General features: G+C 36.2%; 2 protein-coding genes across 5 annotated transcripts in view; one reads left to right on the top strand and one right to left on the bottom strand.

Moving 5' to 3' along the window:
• Window positions 1-26,396, bottom strand: part of LOC125801100 (NACHT, LRR and PYD domains-containing protein 12-like) — a 318,379-nt gene that overhangs the window by 3,394 nt on the left and 288,589 nt on the right. For both annotated transcript variants that reach the window (XM_049477012.1, XM_049477011.1), the window contains 3 exons: window positions 9,431-9,604; window positions 8,263-8,436; window positions 705-878 (listed from right to left, as the gene is read on the bottom strand). In XM_049477012.1, coding sequence (XP_049332969.1) covers window positions 705-878; window positions 8,263-8,436; window positions 9,431-9,604 — 522 coding nt within the window. The remainder of the gene's footprint in view (window positions 1-704; window positions 879-8,262; window positions 8,437-9,430; window positions 9,605-26,396) is intronic.
• LOC125801430 (zinc finger protein 239-like) overlaps window positions 1-26,396 on the top strand; it is a 269,977-nt gene that overhangs the window by 193,442 nt on the left and 50,139 nt on the right. The gene's annotated exons all lie outside the window — the stretch shown is intronic.

The raw sequence follows: 26,396 nt of genomic DNA, 5'->3' as shown, positions 1-26,396 counted from the left end.
TGTTTAAATAAGACAGGTGAAGAGCATGAAAATACACTGTTGGTGGGAGTAAGCAATAAGCATCAAGACCATCTTGCACAGGGTGTAGGTTAGGGCCCTAAGTGTTCAGAAAGAATCCTGGTTTTGCAGTCACTTATTATTTTTACCATAAAGACATGGGCTGGTTGCTGGGGTGCTTGACTCTCAGTGTGTATAAAGTTAGTGGGGATCAGTTTTAATCTTGTAACTTTTCTCCTGACTTGATGCTCAGGGCAGCTCTCCATCACTGGCTCCATGACCAGAACCAGCTAAACTTTTCCACCTGTTCTGGAGTAAAACCTAAACCTTGGTTCTTTTTACCAACAGAAAGATGAGCCAAAACAGAATTACAGTGAAGTACTTGGCATTCAGTGCAGATAGCTTGAACATAAACAATTAACAGTGGCTGTGTAAACAAAAATAAAACAGAATGACAGAATGAAGGTTATATGCTGCTCCACCATGTGTACCTGGTGACTACAACTAGATTTACTACAGGTCCCACAATGCAATGTGTTTCACAGCATTAACCCCTAACTTTCTCAACACTTTGCTTTCCTGTGAGGCACAGTGCACACACAGGAAAGAGCACAACAGGCAATATCGAGAGTGACAAAAATGTACAACATGTACAACAATATTTATCTTACAATAAGTTGATAACATAATTATCAGTTCAGACCTACCCGAGTTTCTCCAGTTTGCAGTGTGGATCCTCCAGTCTGGCAGAAAGCAGCTTCACTCCTGACTCTCCTGGGTGGTTGTAGGTCAGATCCAGCTCTTTCAGGTGGGAGGGGTTTGAAATTAGAGCTGAAGCCAGAGAACAACAGCCTTTCTCTGTGATCATACAACCAGATAATCTGCTGACAGAACAAGAGAATGTGTGAGTGAGTGACAGAAAACAAGAAAGAAAGAAAGAAAGACAACATAGCAGACTGAGGAAGATAATGCACTTTGATATAAGTCTCTTTTTAAAAAAAAATAACACTACAAAATCTGAAAAAAATATCTATAGAAAACTAAAGTTTCTCAGCACAGTTGACACAGACTAACAAATACATGAAACCCAAACCTCAACAGTAAGCCTCTCTGTGAATACGGCATTAGCATTGATGTGGACCAAAGAATTGAGTTCATATTAACTTTTGCTAAAATTGTTTTTGCTTGTGCATCACAATTTTGTAATCAATGTGTGATATCTCTCAAATGTTCATTCAAGTTGGACATTCTTAAGACGACTGCAGAAGACTCGTATTTGTTTGTTTGTTATACTTTCGTTAAACACTTTTTCTTGTGTGATTTGTTATCATCATGGTAAACACCTAAATATTTACACATTTATACAATTTCTAGTGGTGTTAATCGATTAAAAAATGCAATCCAATTAAACATGCCAAAATTCTGTGATTAATCGCACTTGTTTTTTCTAAGACGCAAGTTTTTATAGTGGGTATTTTATGGAGTGAATTTTGTGGCAAAAGTTTTACACAAAAAAATTAAATCCGCAATCAAAATGTTAGGCTAAGGTCGAACATTATAAATATAAAGAGCTCATCATGAGCAAAGGAAGGGAACTTAGAGGAACAGACTTGGGAATTAACAACCCATCCCCCCATGAAATCCTTGACAGATGCAGAAAACGAGGAAAGAACTCATAAAAGAAGGGAAAAAAGCAGTCGTCCCCGTCAACAAACTTTATGTTGATGGACAGCTATATTGTGACAAAAACATAACTCCCTGGCTGTTCTAAATTTCTTTAACTGTAACTAAATAGCGGTCTCTCTCTCTCTCTCTCTCTCCCCGAGCGCTTTCATGTGCGCCCCCTCTGTCTCTCCCTCATGCACGTTGCGCTTTCGTTGCACGATCTCTAATATATAGGTCAATACTCAAATAACCTCATAAAATTGATCCGAAATGTATATATATTTCCCCTAAACTTTACTTTTTCTCTCATTCTTTCTCTTTCTTCCACTCCCACTTACTCAAGGTCATTCTCACAAAATCCTGATTCAGAGGACATTCAGTATGAAAACTTTCAAAATGCATTTAACAACAAATTTAAAATTAAGGTCTAAACTTACTATACTATAAATATTATTTTCAGAACATTTGTCCATTTTATTGTATCATTACCGCAATGTGATATGACATGTAATATATGATAAAAATGCACATTTTTTAATCAAAGTTAAGCAGTTCATTTAAGCAAGGGTTTAGGAAGACTTATTAGCTTACACTTACACACAATGCTACATTATGAAAAGAATTTTTATTTTCAAGAACATTTCATATTATTTAAGACAATTTACAATGCAAACATTTGTATATCAAAAGAATCTTTCATATAGACTACAGCACCTTCATTAATAAAACAACTCATTTAACTATTGGAAACCATTCAACAAATGTCAAAGAAAGACCTCTCAGAAACTCTGAAATCTTGTCTATCTTTATGCACCATCCAGCATTGTATGCCTACTAAGACCAAACTTTTAATTTTTAGTCATTTACATGGTTTTTTTGTGTTTTGCTCATATGTCCGGCATATGTCAGTTCTGTAATATCTGTGTGACTTTTTTTCCTCCATTGCTTTTTCTTTTCGTCATGGTACTTTTTGGTCAGATCACGTGTTGTCTTTATTTTCCCATTGGAAATGGCAAATATAAAATTATGATATCCATTTCAGTTTTTGTTCAATTCCTTAGAATGGACTGTACACAAATAATATCATGTGAAAGTAATTCCAACTGGAACAACTGTCTGTGTCGTTGAGTGTGTGTGTGTTTTTCTAAATGTTGTAATTCTTGCTGTAAATGTTCTCTCTAAACTTTGACAGCCTTGCTTTTGCTGCTGTCTTTCTTTTCTCAATATCTACCTGCCTGTAAACAAATACACATCGCATATTACAAAAAATATATATCAAAGATGGAAAAAAGCTCTCTAGTTATGTGGTCTAACATCTAATTCTGTGTACGGAATTAGATTTAGTTTCAGGCCAGATAAGACGGAACATTAGTGACCTCTACTGGTGTTTTGCAATAGCTAAGTTAGAATGGTCTACTGGAGAAAATGTTCAGGGTAACGCTCATTTTATGACAATCAGGAAGTAAAAAGGCATCTGTATTATGCTTCCTAATCAAATTCTCATTACCGAAACAGTGCATCTCATCACTGCAACAGGTATTGAAATGTAGCGGTAAGTGAGAATTCAGTTGCGGAGGATGAGTGACTTTAAACTTTTATGCTAACTGTAAAGGCACCATGAGGGCTAGATAAATTTTCAAATACAGTGTCCATTTAGACCTTAATATACTATGTTATAATCAAAAATACAGACTGTAACTTCAAACTGTAAGCTCAAAACTTATATCGATATATCGGTAATGACAATGAAAAAGTCGTGCAGACAAGTTGATGAGCAATCTTTTAACTTTTATCCAGAAACGTATGAGAAGAACTGCTTACATGGTAGCCATCTTGAGTGTCATGGCCAATGTCTTCCGTAATGTTGAAAACGCCTTGAAAATTTAAGTTCCTTGTGGATTTAAACAATGATTGAAAATTGTTGCGGAGGATGAGAAAATTAGTGTTGGACACATTCCTTTTCTTTATTAATTTTATTGCTTTTACTTTTTATGTTTTTGTTTATGTTTTTGTGTTTATTTACTAAAAGTGTTTATATTTTATTAAGTTTTTATTGTTTTTTTAATGTTTAAATATCAAAATTTTCAAACAATGTACTGAAATTCTGATACGGACATGTTGCGGAAATGAGAATTTTACTCTAAAATGTAAAAAATTACAAAAATGATATTTATAATGTTAATTTTTAAACAAGCAAGATAGACCAAATGACGTTTATGATTCTATATATTTTTTATTTTGTTAATATTTACTTTTTTATTAAAATTCCTCATGCCACCTCATCCATCCATCCAATATACGCAAATACACACGCACCCGCAAATATACTAATGCACGCACATTAATCCGTTCACAAAATCTCATAAAAATCACAAGGAACCACTTAGCAATAACTTAATGCATGCAACGTCTCAATGTCCTAACACGTATGTCACACCAAATCCAACACTTTTTATCTTATGTTATGTCTCTTCTACTTTGTTTGCATTTAATCACTCCTTTCTGTACTATCTCTTTGCACCAACCTCTATTTTATTACTACTATATATCCCAGATCCGAAAAATGCATTTTTGTTTACACTCCATCCCCCAAACACCAGAAAATATCCTCAAACATCTGCACACTCATATCATATCATTGATAAACATTATTAATCCGTACATCACAACATGTCTTCACTTACATTTATAACCCAGAACATTCGTAGTATTGGGACACAGATTAAGCAAGCCAAGGTACTAAACCATCTCACTTCACTAAAGGCAGACATTTGTTTACTACAAGAAACACATCTATCAGAAACAAATCATCATAAGCTCAGATCACCACAATTCACCCATATATTCTCAGCCTAACATAAATCCACTATATAAAACTTTCATCTGGCGACTAAATACCTTGTTACTTACAGACCCAGAATTTGACAGCTACATCAAAAAAGAGTGGGCATCTTTCCTAGAAATAAATGATTCTCCAGAAACCACACCAACAATACTATGGGAAACTGGGAAAGCAGTGCTAAGAGGCAAAATCATCTTTTACTCTTCCTGTAAGAAGAAGAAAGATACGGAAAATGAGGCTAATCTAAAACATCAGGGAATTGTCAAATGAAATGATAAAAACCCATCAGATAAAATTAAAGAGTGTTTAAAAAATGCGAATCACAGTAAAATGAACTTATAAACAAGAGGACTCAAGTTTTAACACAATGACTAAGATATAAACAATTTAATCACAATAACAAATCTGGTAAATTCTTAGCTAACCAAGTAAAACATAACAAAGAAAAAAACAACAATCCCTTCAATCAAAGATGAGACCGGACTAATCAGGCAAACATGAAATGAAATTAATCAAGTATTTGGGAAATTCTATAAAAATCTATACTCACCAGAACACGATCCAGACCAAATAGATATTCACACTTTCCTCAATAATATACACCTACCCAAACTAACTGAAGAACAAAAAAGCATACTAGAAAAGTCAATAACATCAGAAGAACTCCATAAAGCCCTCCGTAAGATGCCTAATAACAACGCACAGATGGCTTTCCCGCAGAATTCTACAAGCAGTTCTGGTCAATATTTGGCCCAATGTTCAGTAGAGTAACAGCAGAAATTAAACACAATAAGAGACTACCAACAGAAATGAATACAGCTACAATATCACTCCATCTTAAACCTACAAAGATTCTACCTTACCATCCAGCTACCATCCACTGTCACTAATTAACACAGACACAAATCTAATAAGTAAGACATTAGCTACCAGACTGGAAACGGTTATCCCACCCCTCATACATCCTGATTAGACCGGCTTCATCAAAGGCAGACAATCTGTTACCAACATGTGCAGACTACTCAATCTGATACATCACACAACAGTCCATAAGTCAAAAACTGCAATAGTCACTTTAGATGCAGAGAAGGTTTTCGATAAGGTTAATTGGAAATTCCTTTTCACTACACTACATTAACTAGGTTTTGGAGAATCATTTAAAGAATGGATTAAAACTCTCTACACTTCACCCAAAGCCACAGTCAATACTAATGGACTAATATCAGAATTTCACACTGCACAGAGGAACTAGGCAAGGATGCCCACTCTCTCCTCTACTGTTCTCTATTTTCATAGAACCATTAGCAGCAGCTATACGTCAATGCCCAAATATCAAAGGTATCCATACCCACACTACCAAACAAAAAATCAGCCTTTATGCAGATGATATTGTACTATTTCTACAAAACCCACTCTCCTCAATTCCTCAGACTACACAAATAATTAAAACATTCTCTAAAATCTCATATTATTCCATTAACTGGTCTAAATCCACCGTTCTACCATTTAACATGAACTTATTAGACACAGCAGTTCAGTCACTCCCTATCCCTATGTGCACTGAACACATCACATACCTGGGCATTAAAGTTTCCACCCAGCTGTCTGAGCTGCACACACTTAATTTTAGACCACTACTCACAACCATCAGCAATGATATCCAACGCTGGATGAACCTACCACTATCCTACCAATATCCACAATCAAAATGAAAATATTACCTAAATTAAATTACCTCTTCTCAATGATTCCCATCCAACCTCCACCTACCTGGTTTAAACCTTAGACGCAATCATCTCTAAATTCTACTGGAAAAATAAACCACCCAGAATCAAATGAACCACATTACAATAACAAGGAACTCAGGGAGGCATAGAAGCTCCAAATTTCCAACAATACCTCTCTGCAAACCAATTAAAGTACATTATTAAATGGATAAAACCAAATCAAACTGATGAAATATGGAGTGAAGTAGAACAAATATCAATTAATGAAATACAAATCTCGGACTTACCATTTATTAGCACAACAATCAATCGCCACCCTTGTTTCAAAAACTCAATGATATCATCAACTCTGACAGCTTGGTGGAAAATGCACAAGAATTTGTATTAGTCTTAATGGTCCTCCGAAGAGGGGGGGTGGTGGCGGGCAAAAAAAAAAAAAAATGTTAGAAAATCAAAAGCAAGTATTGTATGTTACAAATTCAAAAGAGAAAAAATATATAGCAAATATATATTTTAAATATACTTGGTTACTTTATTATCCTTTGCAGTTATTTGAAAATTATTTCAGTTTCGATTTTGCCAGTTTTTGCTTTTATTTTTGCGTTTTTGTGAATTTTCTGTGGATTTTTTTTTATTTGTCTGTTAAAGTCTTTTGCTTCTGGAATCTCTCCTATGCTTTTGTTTTTTGCTTCTGAGTTTTGGCACACTTTTTACGGGTGGGCGGGGCTAAGAAGAAGGCCCCTTGAATCTCCATTGGTCAGCTAATTCTGGACTGACGGCTTAACACCCTCTGAGACTGACCACGCCCACCCCGCCAGTTTCAAGCATCCTTCCAAACACGGAGAGCAAACAGTTTTCAGTGCACAGCAGCAGCACCAGATACTTTTACAATTAAATTTCATACAAACATTCTGTTTAATGTTATATTATTCTCTGTTTCACTCCATTAAAAAGCTCACATTAGCGAGATGTGCTACATATTCATGCACAAAGTATGATAGTTACATAGTCAGTGAGCTACTGAATTAGATAGTTACCTATTCAGTGAACTAATGAGTTACCTAGCCAGTGAGCTAGTGAGCTAGCTAGTTACCTAATCAGTGAACTAGTGAGTTACCTACTCAGTGAGCTAGTGAGTTAACTAGTTACCTACTTTGTGCATGAAAATTTAGCAAACTAATGTGAGCTTTTTAATGGAGTGAAACAGAGAATAATATAACATAATATAACATTAAACAGAACGTTTGTATGAAATTTAATTGTAAACACAATCTGCTGCTGCTGCTGTGCACTGGAAGCTTTTTGCTCTCAGTGTTTGGAAGGACGCTTGAAATTGGCGGGGTGGGCGTGGTCAGTCCAGAACCAGCTGACCAATGGAGATTCAAGAGGAACGCCTTCTTCTAAGCCCCGCCCACCTGTGAAAAGTATGCCAAAACTCAGAAGAAAAAAACTAAAGCAGAAGCAAAGGAGAGATTCCAGAAGCAAAAGTCTTTAACAGAAAAATGAAAAAACTCCACAAAAAATTCACAAAAACACAAAAATAAAAGCAAAGACTTGCAAAATCCAAACTAATATAAAGTAACCAAGTATATTTAAAAATATATATTTGCTATATATTTTATCTCTTTTGAATTTGCAACATACAATTTTTGCTTTTGATACCTAACATTTTGATTGCGGATTTTAATTTTTGTGTAAAACTTTTGGCACAAACGGAGAGACAAAAACAAACAGAGAGATGGAGAGAGAGCAACAAAGCTCTCTATCCTGGTCTGAGCTGGAAGTCTAAACCGGATTGTTACAGCTGGACACCGCATTAAAGCGTTTCAGTCGTTTAACCAGAAAATAAATCTGCATGTTGGGAGGAGGCGGGGCAGAATACGGCAGAAGTTGGGGTCAAACTTGGTGCCGAAGTAAAACTTGGGTTAAAAAAATAGTAACGCGTTACTGATTCCAACTTAATAGCGTATGTTAATGATTTAACGCTGACAGCCCTAATAATTTCAAATGAAAAATCACAGAAACACTGACCTGAGAATCTGCAGTTTACATTGTGAACTCTTCAGTCCAGCAGAGAGCAGCTCCACTCCTGAATCCTGCAGGTCGTTGTTACTGAGGTCCAGCTCTTTCAGGGAGGAGTTTTCTAGGTTTAAAACTGATTCCAGATTTTCACACGTCTTTCTTCCTATATTACACAAAGCTAATCTGAAAATGTAAGAATAAACACAAGCACAAATGATTTTACAATGACTTCAATGTTTAAATAACACATTTTAGTGATTTTTTAAATGTAATGTAATATGAAATATAATCAGATTAATCATGATTATAAGAAGATTTGTAATTAACTGCAATTACATTTGTTTTTCATAAGACAAGTTTTTATAGTGGATATTTAAATGTAATAAGAAGAATGAATGTAAGAAATGTAAAATGCAATTATTAATGATGTAATTTTAAAAAATATTATATACTTGTAGGTTTGAGGGGAGATAAAGCTAACGTGAGGCACTGGAATAAAGAATGCATGGTGAATTGGATTGGACTAAGGAAGTGTTTGCTATTGCACACATGCTTACAATAGGGAAAAGACCATTTAAATGGCCTGGTGGAAATATTTACAACCAGTATTAATTAATATGTACACTGTCACTTTAAGAGCTCCTTACACTATATGCACAGCCCTTTTACGTGTGTAGCTATTCTGAGAGCGTAGAGAACCAGAGTGTGTGTTGTGCTTTACCACAGAGAATGCTGGACCTAGCTTCTTCCTTTTATTCAGTTATTTTTTCTGCAAGTAACAACATATATGTGGTGCTTTTGTGCTCATGTATGAACTATGTTGTATTGTTTATGCGGACATATTTTCCCTAAAACGTTCAGTGAAGAGACATGTTTGGGCATCGATCATACATGCATACATACATACGAGTTAAAAGAAAAAGGAAATGTGCATAAAATAGTACAGTTACTCTTTTTGGTATTTAGTCTGTAGATGCAGTACCATGACAAATTAAAGGGCATGGAAAAGTCTGCACAGGGAGAGATGTTTTGGGCTCCTCCCCTTTGCCAACCTGGAAAGAACATCCTGCTCAGACTAACCTTGCACACCCTTCTGTTATTTATTTTATTTAGTTAATTGTGTTTTTATTTGTTGTCTTGTTTGTTATTTTGGTCTGTGATAACCTGAAACACTGACCTGAGAATCTGCAGTTTACAGTGTGAACTCTTCAGTCCAGCAGAGAGCAGCTCCACTCCTGAATCCTGCAGGTCGTTGTTACTGAGGTCCAGCTCTTTCAGCGAGGAGTTTTCCAGGTTTAAAACTGATTCCAGATTTTTACACGTCTTTACTCCAAGATTACATGAAGCTAGTCTACAAAACAAGAATAAACAAATGATTTTACAATAAACCCAAAGAAGAGTATTTGAATGGATTGACAAAGAATAGAAAACAGAGTTAAAGTGAGAAATGTATTGTCTATCTAAAGAGTTGGTGTTTCTTTATACTGAAATAGTTAACATGCAGATTTATCTATCTGCAAGAGATGTGCATTTATTTTAATAAAAACATATAACTTGCCCAAAACCTTTTTTGATTGTAGGTAATCAGTCTAAGACAGAAACTTCACGTACTGTTTACATTAAAATGATGGTTTAATTATTATTACACCCAATAAATAATTTATTCTTATATGTAAATAATGTGAATCCACCATTGATTGGAAACTGATTCTACACATCAGCAGTTAATTAAAAACTGTGTGAAGGCCTGAATAATAATACTCACGCAGCTCTTCTGGATATTTTAACTACTGGCAGGAGCCTCAGAAGACACTCCTCTGATGGATCATATTTACTGAGGTTAAACTCCTCCAGGTCTTTTTCTGAGTTCACCAAAACAAACACCAGAGCTGACCACTGAGCAGGAGAGAGCCTGGCCTGTTGAAGATGACGCTCTCCACCTCCACTCAGGTATTTCTGCACTTGCTGCACCAGAGAATGATCATTCAGTTCATTCAGACAGTGGAACAGATTGATGGATTTCTCTGGAGATGAGTTCTTCTCAATCTTCTTCTTGATGTATTTGACGATTTCCTCATTGCTGTGAGAGATCCTCTCTGTCTGTGTCAGTACGACTCGTAACAGATTCTGATTAGACTTCAGTGAGAGACCCAGGAGGAAACGAAGGAAAAGGTCCAGGTGTCCACTCTCACTCTGTAAGGCTCTGTCTATGGCACTGCTGAGGAAGTCAGTCATCTTTGACTTGCTGAAGAGATCAGATAGTTCAGTGTTTTGGTTTTTAGTGGTTTGCTGATTCAGAACACTTCTGTCAATGAAGCAGATGAATGCATATAAAGCAGCAAGAAACTCCTGAACGCTCAGATGTACAAAACTGAAGACCTTCCCCAGGTGCAGCTCATGTTCCTCCCTGAAGATCTGGGTACACACTCCTGAGTACACTGACACTTCTCTAAAATCGATGCCACTCTCTCTTAGATCTTCCTCATAGAAGATCAGGTTTCCTTTCTCCAGCTGCTGGAACGCCAGTTTCCCCAGAGCCAGGATACTTGTTCTAGTCTGCTGAGGATCAATGTCACTTTTCCCACTGTACTTCTGACTCTTGTGTTTGATCTGAAAGATCAGGAAGTGTGTGAACATCTGTGTCAGGGTTTTGGGAATTTCTCCACTCTCAGCTTCACTCAGCATTCTCTCTAGAACAGTGGCTGTAATCCAGCAGAAGACCGGTATGTGGCACATGATGTAGAGGCTTCTTGAAGACCTGATGTGTGTGAAGACTTTGTTGGCCAGGTCCTTATCACTGATCCTCTTACTGAAGTACTCCTGTTTCTGAGGGTCACTGAAACCCCGCACTTCTGTTACCTGATCAACACACTCTGGAGGGATCTGATTGGCCGCTGCTGGTCGAGAGGTGATCCAGAGGAGAGCAGAGGGAAGCAGATTCCCCTTGATGAGGTTTGTCAGCAGGACATCCAATGAGGTTTGCTCTTCTATATTCACCAAGTTCTTATTGTTCTGGAAATTCAGAGGCAGTCGACACTCATCCAGACCATCAAAAATGAACATGATTTTGTAGCCCTTATAATGTCTTGGTTTTAAATCTTGTGTTTCTGGGAAAAAGCTCTGAAGAAGATTCACCAGACTGAGCTTCTTCTCCTTCATCAGAGTCAGCTCTCTAAAAGGAAGTGGAAATATGAAGAGAATGTACTGATTTACTTTTCCTTCAGACCAGTCCAGAATGAACTTCTGCACAGAGACTGTTTTTCCAATTCCAGCAACTCCTTTAGTCAGTACAGTTCTGATGGGTCGTTTCTGTTCTTGTAATGGTTTAAAGATGTTGTTGCATTTGATTGGTCTTTCCTCTGTTGTCCTTTTCCTGGATGCAGCTTCAATCTGTTTCACCTCATGTTCCTGATTGACATCTCCTCCACCCCCCTCTGTGATGTAGAGCTCAGTGTAGATCTCATTCAGAAGTGCTGACTTTACATGGCCTGAAATTCCTTCATTAAGTATCTGATATTTATCACTCAGCTTGGATTTGAGCTTTTGTTGACATGCTGGGGCCAATTCTGATAACAGAGGAAGAGAATAAGGAAAATATAATTAGCTGTGTCTCTTTATGGAAGACCCCTGTGTAGAACGACTTTGATACAGTAGATAATTGTTAGGTTTAAGAATACATTTGATGCTGTGAGACAATATCTTATAATTACAAAATCCAGTTAACTATTGCTTATTATTCTAATTTGAAAAGCAGAACACCTCTCAGGAAATAAATTAGCACTAGTTGTTCCCCATTCTCATGACTCAGAACTCTTACTGTTCTCTAGTGTGTTGGCAAGGTTTGTTTGATTCATGTTCCTCAGGATGTGCAGTGTGACCTTCAGCACCCCCTCCTTCTGATCATCCTCCACCTCTCCCTCAGAGCATGCTGGGTAATCTGAACTCAGGAGCTTCTTGAATGTGTTCAGCTCGTTCTTCACTAGAGAGATAAACTTCTCCTGCAGCTCCTGATTAAGAACAAACATCAGAGAATCGTTAAAGCTGTTACAGTACAGAGAGAGAGATGATGACACTGATCTGAGGAGGAAAGGAGTTATGGATGCTTTGGTGTATAAAAGGATTTAAACATCATGTTACTGACCACCATCTTATTGCATTAATATTAACATTTTTACTGTTATAATACTCTAGAAAACTCTATAAAATTGAGGATGAATAATTTACAGTTGCAAGAACAGGTATGTGAACCCCTTGGAATTATTTGGATTTCTGCATGAATTGGTCATTAAATGTGTTCAGATCTTCATCTGTCACAACAATAGACAAACACAGTCTAATGCATACAAAATATATATGTTTGCATGGTTTTATTGAACACAACATGTTAACATTCACAGTTTAGTTGGGAAAAGTATGTGAACCCCTAGACTAATGACTTTTTTAAGAGCTAATTGGAGCCAGGAGTCAGCCAACCTGGAGTCCAATTAATGTGATGAGATTGGATGTGTTGGTTAAAGCTGCCCTGCCCTATAAAAACACACACCAGTTTTAGTTTGCTGTTCTTAAGTAGCATTGCCTGATCTGAATCATGCCTCGCACAAAAGATCTCTTAGAAGACCTACATTCAAGAATTGTTGACTTGCATGAAGCTGGAATGGGTTACAAAAGTATCTCTAAAGCCTGATGTTCATGTGTCCATGGTAAGACAAAGAGTCTACAAATGAAGAAAGTTCAGCACTACTGCTGCGACCGATGTGGTTGTCCTGTAAAGATGACTGCAAGAGCACAGCGCAGAATGATCAAAGAGGTGAGGAAAAATCCTAGAGTGTCAGCTGAAGACTGAATACAGAAATCTCTTGCACATGGCTAACATTTTTGTTGACAAATCTACAATAAGGAAAACATTAAATAAGAATGGAGTTCATGGGAGGAAACAGAGGAAACCAGTGCTGTCCAAAACAAATTGATGTTTTGATGTTTAAAGCACCTGGATGTTCCACAGCACTACTGACTAAATATACTGTGGACAGATGAAACCAAAATTAATTTGTTGTTTGGAAGGAACACACAATGCTACATATGGAGAAAAAAGGCACAGCACACCATCATCAAAACCTCATCCCAACTGTGAAACATGGTGGAGAGGGCATCATGGTTTGGGGCTGCTTTGCTGCCTCAGGGCCTGGACGGATTGCCGTCATAAATGGAAAACAGAATTCCCAAGTTTACCAAGACATTTTGCAGGAAAACTTAAGACCATCTGTCCTCCAACTGAAGCTCAACAGAGGAGGGATGGTGCAACAAAACAACGACCCAAAACAAAGAAGTAAATCAACAACCGAACGACTTCAACAGAAGAAAATGCATCTTCTGAAGAGTCCCGACCTCCTGAACCCAACTGAGATGCTGAGACATCATGACCTCAAAAGAGCGATTCACACCAGATATCCCAAGATTATTGCTGAACTGAAACAGTTTAGTGAAGAGTTATGATCCAAAATTCCTCCCGATCGTTCTGCAGGTCTGATCTGCAGCTACAGGAAACATTTGGTTGAGTTTTTTTGCTGCCAAAGGAGGATCAACCAGTTATTAAATGCAAAAATGCACATACATTCCACCCTGTACTGTGAATATTAACATGTTGTGTTCAATAAAACCATGCAAACATATAATTTATTGTGTGGTATTAGTTTAAGAAGACTATGTTTGTCTTTTGTTGTGATTTCATGACCAATTTATGCATAAATCCAAGTAATCCCAAAGGATTCACATACTTTTTCTTGCAACTGTATTATTAGAATCAAAACTTCAAAGTGAAATTAAATTTATATGTAAAAGAGAGATTCCCATCATATATATGGTTCAGGACTAACCTTGAATATGTGGTCCAGTTTTTCTCTGGAATAGTTGTTTTTCTTCTTACTGTGGATGAACAGAAAATCCACACTGTAATCCACATGAATAAATCAGCTGATCTAATAAAATATGGTGAGATTATTACTTAAAAAAAGAATATAAGCAAATAACAGATACAAATAAAAGACTGATCTGTAATTAAATCAATAATTTTACAATGCATCAGGAATACTGTCGTAGAAGAGTTAGGGAACCTAAATTCAATTCTCAGCAACTAATAGCTGAAACTGAGGGGTATTTATACTCAAAAGTTCAGGTGAGCAATCAATAGCTGGGTGAACTGGAACGCCGTAGCTTTACATGTTCTGATGAGTCATTGTAGTCCTGAAAGCGAAAATGCTGGGAAATTGAGTTTCTGGGTTCGTCAGTCCAGAGTAGACTGACAAAATTATTCTTAAAGATTAAAACCAGCCAAAACGGGCACGTCACTCCACTGCTCATTGAGCTCCATTGGCTACCAGTTGCTACTCGCATCAAATTCAAAACCCTTACAATCGCCTACAAGGTGATGAGAGAACAGCATCCTTCCTACCTGCACTCACTCCTGAAGGCTTACGCTACCTCCCGCCTGCTGCGCTCCTCCAATGAACGTCGCCTCACTTTACCAAACAAACATTCACACAAAGCAATCCAGACTGTTCTCATACAGAGTTCCCCAATGGTGGAACAAACTACCTTCTACTACCAGATCAGGAGAATCTCTCGCTATCTTTAATGAACTCCTGAAGACAGAGCTCTTCAAAGAGCACTTACTCTCGTAACACCTCTAACTAACTACCTTCTACTACCAGATAAGGAGAATCTCTCACTATCTTTAATAAACTCCTGAAGACAGAGCTCTTCAAAGAGCACTTACTCTCCTAACACCTCTAACTAACTACCTTCTACTACCAGATCAGGAGAATCTCTCACTATCTTTAATAAACTCCTGAAGACAGAGCTCTTCAAAGAGCACTTACTCTCCTAACACCTCTAACTAACTAACTACCTCTAACCCCATTTCCTTCTTCCCCTCCTTCACTCCTCTATCCTATTATTTCCCCCTATCTAAAGATGTTTTAGTATCAACTTCTATTACTTTTGTACTTCACTATTGTAAGTCGCTTTGGACAAAAGATTCTGCCAAAAGTAATGTAATGTAATGTAATGCTTTTAACCACTGTGTCAATGCTTAATTTGTTCTACAATTAACACAGTATTTAAATATAAATAAATAATGAACAGTGCCAATCAGCAACAATGTGAAAGTAATTAGAAAGAAAACAGCTAAAATGTTCTCCAGAATTACTAAACAAAATATGTTCTAAAGTGTATTCATTTATGAACACATTACTGTTCTATGTATTGTACTAGAACACATTCTCCCATTCCTGGATGTATGTACTCACCCCAGCAACTGAGATGACAAATATATGCACAACAGATGATTAAGTTTTATTCAATGTTATTAAAGAAAAACATCAAGCTGCTTAGAGATGATCTTAACCTTTACATTTAACCTTTACATTGTCTATAATTTTCTTTCTAAACTCCCGAGACGACTCTTTCCTTCACTTCCTCTGGTCCATGTTGAGTGTGGTACACACCACTTCACCAAACAGCACAGTGCCTACCTGTAGCGTTTTATTTAGCATGTGATGCTAATTAGTGGACACACCTTGATTTAATATGTGCCTTTACTCACATTATTTTCAGAGGTACCATCATTTTTGTCCAGGCCTATTTAATGAGTTTACTTTTTAAAACAATTGTGTTGAAGCACAGTTTAAAATCAATGTCAGATTTTCATTTATTTATTTTCATAGAATTTTTATTTAGTATTACTTTTGTCACATTCAAGGTATTTCTGTGACCATTGTGGGTTTTTCATTCGCGCTTTATTTTCCTGGAAACTATCAGAGCGTGCACACACACACACACACACACACACATACACACACACATACACACATACACACACACACACACACACACATACACACACACACATACACACACACATACACACACACACACACACACACACACACACAGCTGAAGACATGTTTTCTCTTTTCATTCTGTTAAAGGTGGAATATGGAGCTACTCTAGAGTTTATTTCCTCCATTAAAGCTCTCAGTTAAAATCAGTTACTCAGCACATTAAAATATTCTCATTTATACTGACATTAGCAATAAAACAACAAATAATCTAGTCTGCCAGACACAACACACTGCACAATGATTGTTGTCCCTTCACAGAATATTGTTGTGATTAATACAATTAATGTTTTAATTTGATTGATATAACTTATATAAATATAATTTAGTTTTGCCAATCTAACACTGATGCTTTTATTCAAGAATATCTGGTAGGTCACATGGTGCACTGTTCAATATTTGGAGGTGTAAGTTTAATGTTTAAATATTGAATATATTGTTTTGATTAATATATTTAATAAGCAAATCTTACGATCATTTAAGAAGTGCAGTTTATTACAATATAATACTTTTCTAAACATGTTTTTGAATAATGCAAAATACAGTTTTTTTATCTGACAAAATTACAAAAATGATTTAGATAATGATTCTATCAGTACCACACACCCCTAATATAGATATAAGTGTAATTCTCCAACCTGTAGCTGATATTGTAATTTACTCTCATTGTTCAGGTCAGTCAGTCTAATCTAAACCCCGCCTCCCCATCACACCCAGCTGTGTACAACGATCATTACATACAGAAAAACTGTGTGTGTGTGTGTGTGTGAGAGAGAGTGTTATGCTTTAAAAATGTAAATTATAGTAAAAATCAGTAAATTATGTAAGTGATGGTTCACTCACTGTGGGTCAGAGGTCATATCTTCACTGCTGAGATCAGGAGGAAGCCCGATGGACGCGTCACTCTTCATAGAAACACAGCTGGGTTCTGGAGAAGCTCCTCTCTGGGTTTCAGTTCTGTTAACATTAAACACAGTGAAACTCCAGCATTTACACAGTGAAACTCCAACACACAGCACATCTTTAATAAAGATCAGGAACTGAAGCGCTTCACTCTCAGAACAGAACAGTAGTTTAGTGCAGTGATGTACCGAGACCCAGAGCTTCCTCCTCCACTGCTGAAGTTTAGAGGATTCTCCATGGACCGGTCACTCTTCATAGACACTCCACTGGGGGCTGGAGATGCTGCTCTCTTCTCCCTGTAAACAGATCTTCATGATGATCCATGATGAGAGTAAAGTGTGGAGTAATGTGTTCCTTTACTAAAACTTATTCACAGGTTCCAGACTAACTTCTTCATAACCGTCCCAGAAGCGTCCCGAAGCTTTCTGTCAGCTGCCCCAAACTGAAAAACGCTCGTCTAATAAATATACATATTTTAATTTCTTTAACAATACTGTTGAATATATTTGTGTTTTGTTATGATGTCACAATGTCATCACCTGATTAGATCATATTTACTATATGTATTTTATAGATCTGTGTCTAGTTAATAACATGTGTTGGTAAGAGCTACACAATTACACAATTATACTGTATTATAAACTAAAAGGTATATTTTTATACTGAACTCTAACAGAGATACAGATCAGAAGAGAATAGAACAAGTCTTTCTGTGAGAAGCTTCATTCCACAGCTTTAATATCAAACCCAATCACTTCCATCTGATCTATATAAATGCAGCACATCAGGATTTCCTCATTTCTAATGCTAATGTAAACCCAGACAGCGTGTGGTAAAATCCGAGACGGATCCTCACAATGGATCTGGTTCAGAGTTCACTTTCATTACAGACTAATACGATCCAGATTTTGAGCAAATCGTCACGTTTATGTTAAAATATATGGACCATATTTTTGAACATAAATGTGCAACCACCCCATACCATAGCAACCACCTAGCAACAGCATAAAATCACTACAGCAACTGCCTGATACTGTTACTGTGCCAGAAGGAAACATATTATTAATATTAACATTTAGATATTAAAGGCAGATATGTACTTTAAATACAGATTAGAAACACATTCTACTATAAGAATAACTGGCTGGTTTGTTAAGCGTTTCTCTGTGTTTAAATACAGCACAGGGTTCTGACTCTGGTCCAGGAGAAACTCTGTTCTCAATATTTTAAAACTGCAAAATATGCAGATCACAGCTCCAGGATTAGAGCTGAAACCATTACAATACAAAACTACTTTACATATTAAACCCATCACTTAATTTACTCACTTTAGGACAGGAGGTCCTCCTCCACTGCTGGAGTTCTGAAGATCCATCATTTACTCTTCTTCATTCACACACAGCTGAACACTGCCGACACCGACCCCTGAGAACAGATCAGCCGTTACAATAAAACCTTTATTCTTACAATAATGACATTATCATCAGAACTGCATTAAACAAAACCTGATAAACTAACAAAACAAACTAAACAGAGAACGATACATAACAGTGTGATTTACCCTCATTACACATTATTCTACAGATTACAGAAACATTTACTGTTATTATAATGATTATAATTTAATTATTATTAGTAATATTACTGCATTACACAACATTATAAATATACTCACTGTTCTATTATTATTAATAATATTATTATTATGTTACTGAATCAGAATAGAGAGATTATTTAAGTATAATATAAAACAGCAGGATTAAAAACACTAACACACCACGTGATCTTGAGCTCCGTTGCTCCCCCTGCTGGTTGAACAGCGCTACTGCATATAAACACGCCTTTATAGCAATTCCGTGTTTTTATCTCCCCAACAGATCAAAGTCCACATTAAGCAGTAATGCGCTTTAAACAGCATAAACTACACTGTGATCAATAAATATCAATCTATATCTGCGCATTTCTCTTCAGTTTACAGCATTATTGATCTGTTACAGCTGATTGTTCTCCAGCCGGTCTGATCTAGACCAGGTCCAGGTCTGATCCAGGCCCGGTTCAGATCTCCATACTGATCCTGGTTCTTCCAGTGGAATCGGACACTGAGCTGAGCTTAAAGAACCGGTTCTGGATCTGAGGAACCTTTAGAACCGGTTCTGACTTTAAGCTACACGGTTCTGTTCTACATTCTCTTCAGTTCTGAACTTACCGAGTGAATCCGGACTTCTGTCCTCTTCTAAAGAAGGAGACTGGACTTTCTCCTTCACCTGCGTCTCACCTGTCTGCTTCTAAGGCGGAGCTATTGTACGTTATTCCCTACTGTCAGCCAATCATATCACAGGGCTGAATGTAATGTTTGAATATTCATGAGCCTTAAGTTTCTCCCACACAGCTGTAAAACCCTCAGTTTTTAGACTGGTGTTCTGCTACCTGTCCAAAAGTGCTCCTCCCCGCACTGCGCATGCTCTGACCCACATTTAATTTTTTTTTTATAAGTTTTTCATAATGATTCTGTTTTCCAAGACTGCATTAAACACCCTGAGCTCACTGTCATTATTTATTTAAAGGTTATATAGCTGGAACGATTCTGCTCCACTTCTTAGCTCCAGCTACAGCCATAGACATCATATACACAGACGCCGCATCACCTAACACCGTCTATTGGAGCTGGCGTGCCTGCGTGGCCGCCATATTGGAGGAGGAAACCCTGCTCCCCGAGTGCAATAATTTACAGTGAGAAAGGTGTTTAATACACCTATAATAATCGCAACTCCACCATTTTTTACCCGATTTACACACGGTCTGTGTTTGTTACAAACAGCAGAGATGTAGTTATGATACAGGACGCTGTTACACATTACAAATACCTGCTTTCATGCTGAAATACTTTAAATTATGCTTTTAAACAAAGACAGATATACGGTATAGCATATTTATAAGGTTTATATATATATATATATATATATATATATATATATATATATATATATAGGAAAATATAATGTTACCTGTCTCCATTCTCTTAACTATAAACTTTACCATGAAATATAAATATTAAAATATTAAAAGGCAGCAAAAATAATTTTAAACACCACACATTAACACAGGTTATGCACACTATAGGCATTATTACTTTTTACATGCACCATTTTGGTTTCCTAGAGATTGTCTATTTTCCACTGGAGGAAGCATCAGCGCTGCTCATTACTAAATGTGAATTTGTGGAGTGGATCACATGTTGCCCAATTAATGACAGCTAACGAAGAGAAATGTTGTCCGTAGTTTATAGAATAAAACAACAACATTCATATACATATCATAGAAACTAATTCAGAAACTCCAAGATTTTCAGACACTGTAGTGTCACACAAGTGACTTTGTGGAGAGGTATTTGGTCATCAAAGCACACACATATATATATATATATATATATATATATATATATATATACACATATATATAGCTGTGAGGCTTTATAACCACCACCTCCCCAGGCAGCACACTAGACACTCTAAGTTATAAATGCACTCCACACTTTACTGATCCATTGTATGTATGTTTTTCTTAAATTTAATCTTATGTACTTTTTGCACTCTTTTCCTTTTATTGTTTGTGCTGCTGAAATGATGAAATTTCCCCCAGTGGGATAATAATAAAGGCTATCTATCTATCTCTCTTACACCATTGAAGTGGCACCAGGAGTCCTATGGAGAGGACACCTCGATCAGCTGAGGAGGACACTATGCCAGTCAGTAAAGAGTCACCTGAGGTGTTCATAACACCTCCTGCTCTTCCGGAGCGGTCTACTCCTGATGAGTCAGAGGTCCTCATCCCTGCTTTACTCTCCGAGCAGACTGTGTTAGCAGTTAGGGATAGGAAACCCCCCAAAACGCTTGAACCTTTAAAGCTAAAAAAAAAACAAAAAAAACAGACAGGAACTGAAGCAAGAAAAACAGGTTGTTTGTATGTATATAGTTATGCATGTTGAAAAACTGCCTGTATTTTGGATATTCGCAAAATAATGTTATCCATTGTGTCCTAGCAGGGAGGAATGTTGTGTATTGTGCTGCAGTTTAACTGAGACTCTTATTTTGAAGTTAATATCCTCCCTCCCCTGTGTTGTTGTTACTTGCACTAGAGTGAACAGGCTCCAGAGGGAGAGCTGCAGTAAAGTTAAGCTGAACAATGCTACCTCCTTGTTGGTCTCCTCATTCATTACTGTTAAAGTGTTACTAACTAGTGCAAACACTAGTGTTGATTTAGGACCTCAGTGCAAATGTTGTCAGGCGCTAAGGGAAACTGCACAACAAAATCCAGAACACAGGCACCTGGGAAACATGAGTCCACATCTTTACCATGAGAAGCCCACAGTAAAATCACTAATAAAAAAGAGCACCGCCCTGAGTAGGGGTCCAAGGTGCTGAAGCAGGCAGTGCTGATACTCCTAGTGCCACTCTGTGCTGCTTGTCCAAAAAAAAATCTCAATCTTCCACTCTGGTCCAACTATTTGTGCAGCATCTGGAGAGCACACACCTTAGCAAAGTTCTTTGTAGATTCAAAAAGAGGGACATAGTAAGATGCTCCAGATATTTAAGAATACAAACCCAATAGTGATTTTGGACAATGATTAAGGTTAATTCAACAAACTAATGTTTAGTTCAGAGTTTAACAAGAAACTGGATCGGTGTAACCAGATATTAGATTGATGCCAAACAAGCATGGTTTTTATAGCCTGATCTGATTGTTAGATTTCATTTGGAATTACCGGTGTAACTGACCCCTTTTTGCCAGCAAAATCCAGGCAAGAGAGAGTGGCAGTGGGCCATGGGAGAGAGGACACAGAGAGACAGGACTAAAGCCAAATCAATATAGTACATGTACTGATTTTCATGTCAGTTATCATGTCTGCAGCTCACAGACCACTAGAGGCAGAAGTGGTTCCAGCTTGCATAGCACCCAGGATGAACTTCCTACAGGACCATCCTGGTGACAAAACAAGTACAACAATAATCTTTTTGTATACAACAGGCATCTGAAAACACAGTACAGGTGCTTACAGTAAGCCATTGTAGCCTAGAGTGACACCAGTGATACAAGTAAAAACTCATATTTTACTAGTAAAAATGGCTAATTGCAAAAAACAAAACAAAACAAAAAAAAAAACGAACTAGTGTCTGCTAAAACAGGCTGGCTAGCTCCACGGCTATCACTACGATTACATTGTAGAATAGAAATGTGAAACATTTCTGTTGAACAGGTTCACAATTTGAAAAGCCAAATTACACAGTGGTCGCATCCTTGGGCAAGAGAGGGAAATGCTTCTTGAGACTCTGAGATTTTCAGACACTCAAGCCACATTTTTTTTTTTATGTATTCATTTGCCTAAAGTGAGTACACACATGAAACATATAGCACCATCTCAAACCGTACACAAACAGGCTCCACATTTTAACCACTTCATATCCATGCTTCAGACACAGTACTAAGGTATGTTTGTGTTTTTCCACCAGACAATAGTTTACTACATAAACCTGATGTAGAGGACAAAAAAGACACCCTAAAAAAGCACTTGTCGTGAATAGTAAGCACTAAATAAATTCTATATCAAGTGACATTACTGGTTTGTAATTTGTTTGTATTTTGTATACAGACATGCTTCGACCAGTACGGCGCTATGATTGGTGTAATGAATGTAAACCAAAATCATCATGAAATAAAGCAATTAAACGACATGCAATGTTCAATTATTGACACTTGCTTTGCTGTTTTCAGTACTTCAATAAACACCAGCACAGTGTAACATTCTTGGATCCACTTGGTCAAAATGAGATGGCACAATCTGTAAAAGCAGGCCAAAGGATTATTTTAAAAAAACATAAACAATTCAGTTAGCAGACAGCTCCATTGCTACTAATTATTTGTTTACAGCAACTATCTTCACATGAGGAAATCTTTTGCTAATATTTGGAAGATACTGAGGATAATAAGGTAATTTTATTGCTACTACTACAAATGGTGTCACTGTCTTCATTCAAATATGGTGATATATTTAATATCAGCACTGATCAAATAATTGTTTGTGTACATTGATTTAGATCTATGGTTCCCAGGTGGCATGTACGAGTTTTCCTCTGAGCAGTTAATGATGCTTTGAGCAGTAATTCATGAATAGTTACTATAAAGGAGACATAATTAGTAAGCAGTTCTCCAGGAGATATGTAAATCTCAGTAATTAATGTGGGGTTATTAGTGAACCACTATAATCATTAGTTAAGTACTATCTACTGAGTATTTTACTCAGTACTTCCTGGTAGTAAATAGAAGATATTTAGGTGTTAATGCAGCACTATTAATTAGTTACTGCTTAGGTCCTGCTTAATTACCTATTAACTATAAAACAGTATTGTAAAGTGTTCCCATTTACACTCTAATTTCTCAGACATTTATTAGTGTTCTGTAGCTAACGTGTTTAAACATTGTGATAAAAGTTCTGTGGTTATCATAGAGTCCTTTTATCAGGATGCATTTGCCTTGAGCAACACCTTAATCAACTCATTATTGTTCAGCATTAAATTAAATAATTGAATGCATGTTATTATTTTTATAATATTTGCAAGTTTTTCAGCTTTATTTCACACTAGGAGTAACTTAACCAAAATCTAATGAATCTAAGCCAAATTTAATAAAAAATGTTTGTGATTTCTTTGACCAAATATTTTAGCATTAAACTTTTAATGCCTTCCTTTTAGCAAAAAATACATAGATAAACAAAAATATAAAAAACAAATAAAACTAGATATGCATTTCCAGATGGCAGATGTGAAATAATAAAAGGCAAAAAAATAGAAAGTTATTTTAGAAAGTCAAAGTGTAGATTGATATGCCCAAAGATGTTGCAAATCTTTACACTACAATAAATATATAATTATTATAATTTATATTAACATTGTCAACATTGTGATTATCTAACTACTTACTGGTACTCCTCTGAAATTGTAAACGCTCAGGTATAAAAAAAAAATTTCAACAGCAGACCCTATTTCCCAGAAGAAGTTTACTGCAGTCATCAAATGATCATTAATCATTAAAACTTTAATAAATATGAAAAAATCTATGTTAACGTATTAAAAAACACAATAATCCCTCACAATATTAAATCAACCTGAACAACCTAATAAAACATTACAAAAACTCTTCATTTTTTGTCCTGAAAAGGAAGAAGTGAAAACATTTAGTATTGTTTTGATGTACAAAACATGAGCATGGAGTAATTAAAGCACTTAATACCTCCACAAACTAAGCAACACCAAGTGTGTTTTCTCTGTTTTATTAAGCAGTATCTCAGTATTAGTGGACTAGAATGTGTGTAAAAGTGACGTTAGGTGTGACCCTCATTTATATTCACATATTGTACTATAGTGTTGTAGTCTGATAAACCCATTTCAACCACATAAACAGTTTGTCCAGATGATTGAAGATTTTATGAATTTATGATGACTTCACATTTTTCAGGTTGAGGACAAGATTAGGGCTGATATTTAGGTGCGATATTTAAAGGTGAATTTAAAAAGATATGCAAGAATTCCCTTAGTCCAGATGATTTAAACAAGAGGTTTAAATTACACATTGAAAACACATTACTGTATCAAGTTAATCGTTTCATTTATGTAAATTCCCTGAGGTAACCTTAAAGAACCTTTTCATACTCACGCCTGGCATGACAGCGTAGCTTCAGCTCCATTCCTGTGTCGAGGAGGAGGACAAAGTTCTCCTCTGTTTCCATCACGCCCTCTATAACCACAGCCGTCTCAAACGCAGAGGAGATCACGCCTACAGATAGAAAACACAAAGACAGTTTTCATTAAAAGACAGCAACAGGTACATATACAGAGATAAATGTAAAACATATTTGTTCCAAATATATATGATTTGAATAAGTATAATCAGTTTACTAATTTAAAGTGTTTACACTGATTATGTTTGAAGTGTCTTGTAGTCATTTTACCCTGTCAGTTGTGTAATATGTTTGATAATTTATAAGATGCGATTAATGCTAAGTTTCAAATTACTTTCATAACACAACCTATCTATCAATCCTCTCTTGTAGAGGAGTAGAAAGGACCATCGTGGTTATGGGTTGTCTTTTTAAAGTCTCTTGCATAAAATATAAATGTACACAGTAAAAAATGTCTACAAATATATATATATATATATTTTTTTTTTAGAAACATTTTGAAATGAGCATAACTGGTCCCTGTTAAAAGGGGTGACAATGGGTGCATGTAAATCATTATATAATATTTAATTAGTAAATATATATTTAAGTTATTGTAAGTATAAGCATATATTTCATAAATGAAAAAAAATAAAAACAGCTACTAATTCAAAACATTCGTCTGTGTTTTTCAGTTGCTATATGACTCATATCTGACTGACAGAGGTACATACCAATCAAAGCCTTTAACAGTATTTTATTAAGAATAAATAATTATATATTTTTATATAGTAGAACAGTTTCAAACATTCACTCGAAACAAACAAATAAAATTGTAAACCTTTGTAAGTTTTGTAAATAATAGTAAATTACCAAGATTCTGACTTTTAAACACAGATTGAGTAAATACTACTACTACTACTACTACTACTAATAATAATAATACATACAAGATAAAGTTCTTAAAAGAAAAAAAAATACTCTGTACCCCAATTTAGCTATCTACTTTCCTATGTACTTAGCTAAGTACAGTACGTATAACAATTTATTTTATAGTTTTTAGTTATAGTTAGCTAACTGCAGTTGTCACGAATGACCCAGGCAGGGAGACGAGGAGGCGGACACAGGTGCAGGTAAGGGCGATATAAATAAATAATTTATTAAATAAATAACAAAGAAACAAGGAAACGAGGAACAAGTAAACATGTAACAAAGAAACACAAATAACCAATAACAAACGAGTGATGATAATAATGATAAACAAACAGGGAATATATACAGGGAGCTAAACTAGGAATAAACACAAAGCAGGGGTATGTACACGGAACTAGGGAACACGGAGCTAAACAAGAGACTAGAAAAACCAAACAAGAAATAAACAAAACTAAACAGGGCAGGGATATATATTAACAAGGGAATAAACTAATAAACACAAGCAGAGTAATATACAAGGAACTAGGGCTAGGGCTAGAAATAACAAAGAGACACGGAGAGACAAACAACAGGGGTTAGTGCAAAGACCGACGGAGGACAAGGTGGCAGAGGAGAGCTATTTATAGTACATAAAACACACTAGAATTGGAAACACCTGGGGAAGGGGTGGAGCTACAAATTAGAAACACATGGTGGAAATC

The sequence above is a fragment of the Astyanax mexicanus genome, chromosome 4 (genome assembly GCF_023375975.1).
Source record: "Astyanax mexicanus isolate ESR-SI-001 chromosome 4, AstMex3_surface, whole genome shotgun sequence".
Taxonomy (NCBI): Eukaryota; Metazoa; Chordata; class Actinopteri; order Characiformes; family Acestrorhamphidae; genus Astyanax; species Astyanax mexicanus.
The sequence above is the reverse complement of the archived record's forward strand: the minus strand, read 5'-3'. Positions and strand labels throughout refer to the sequence as shown.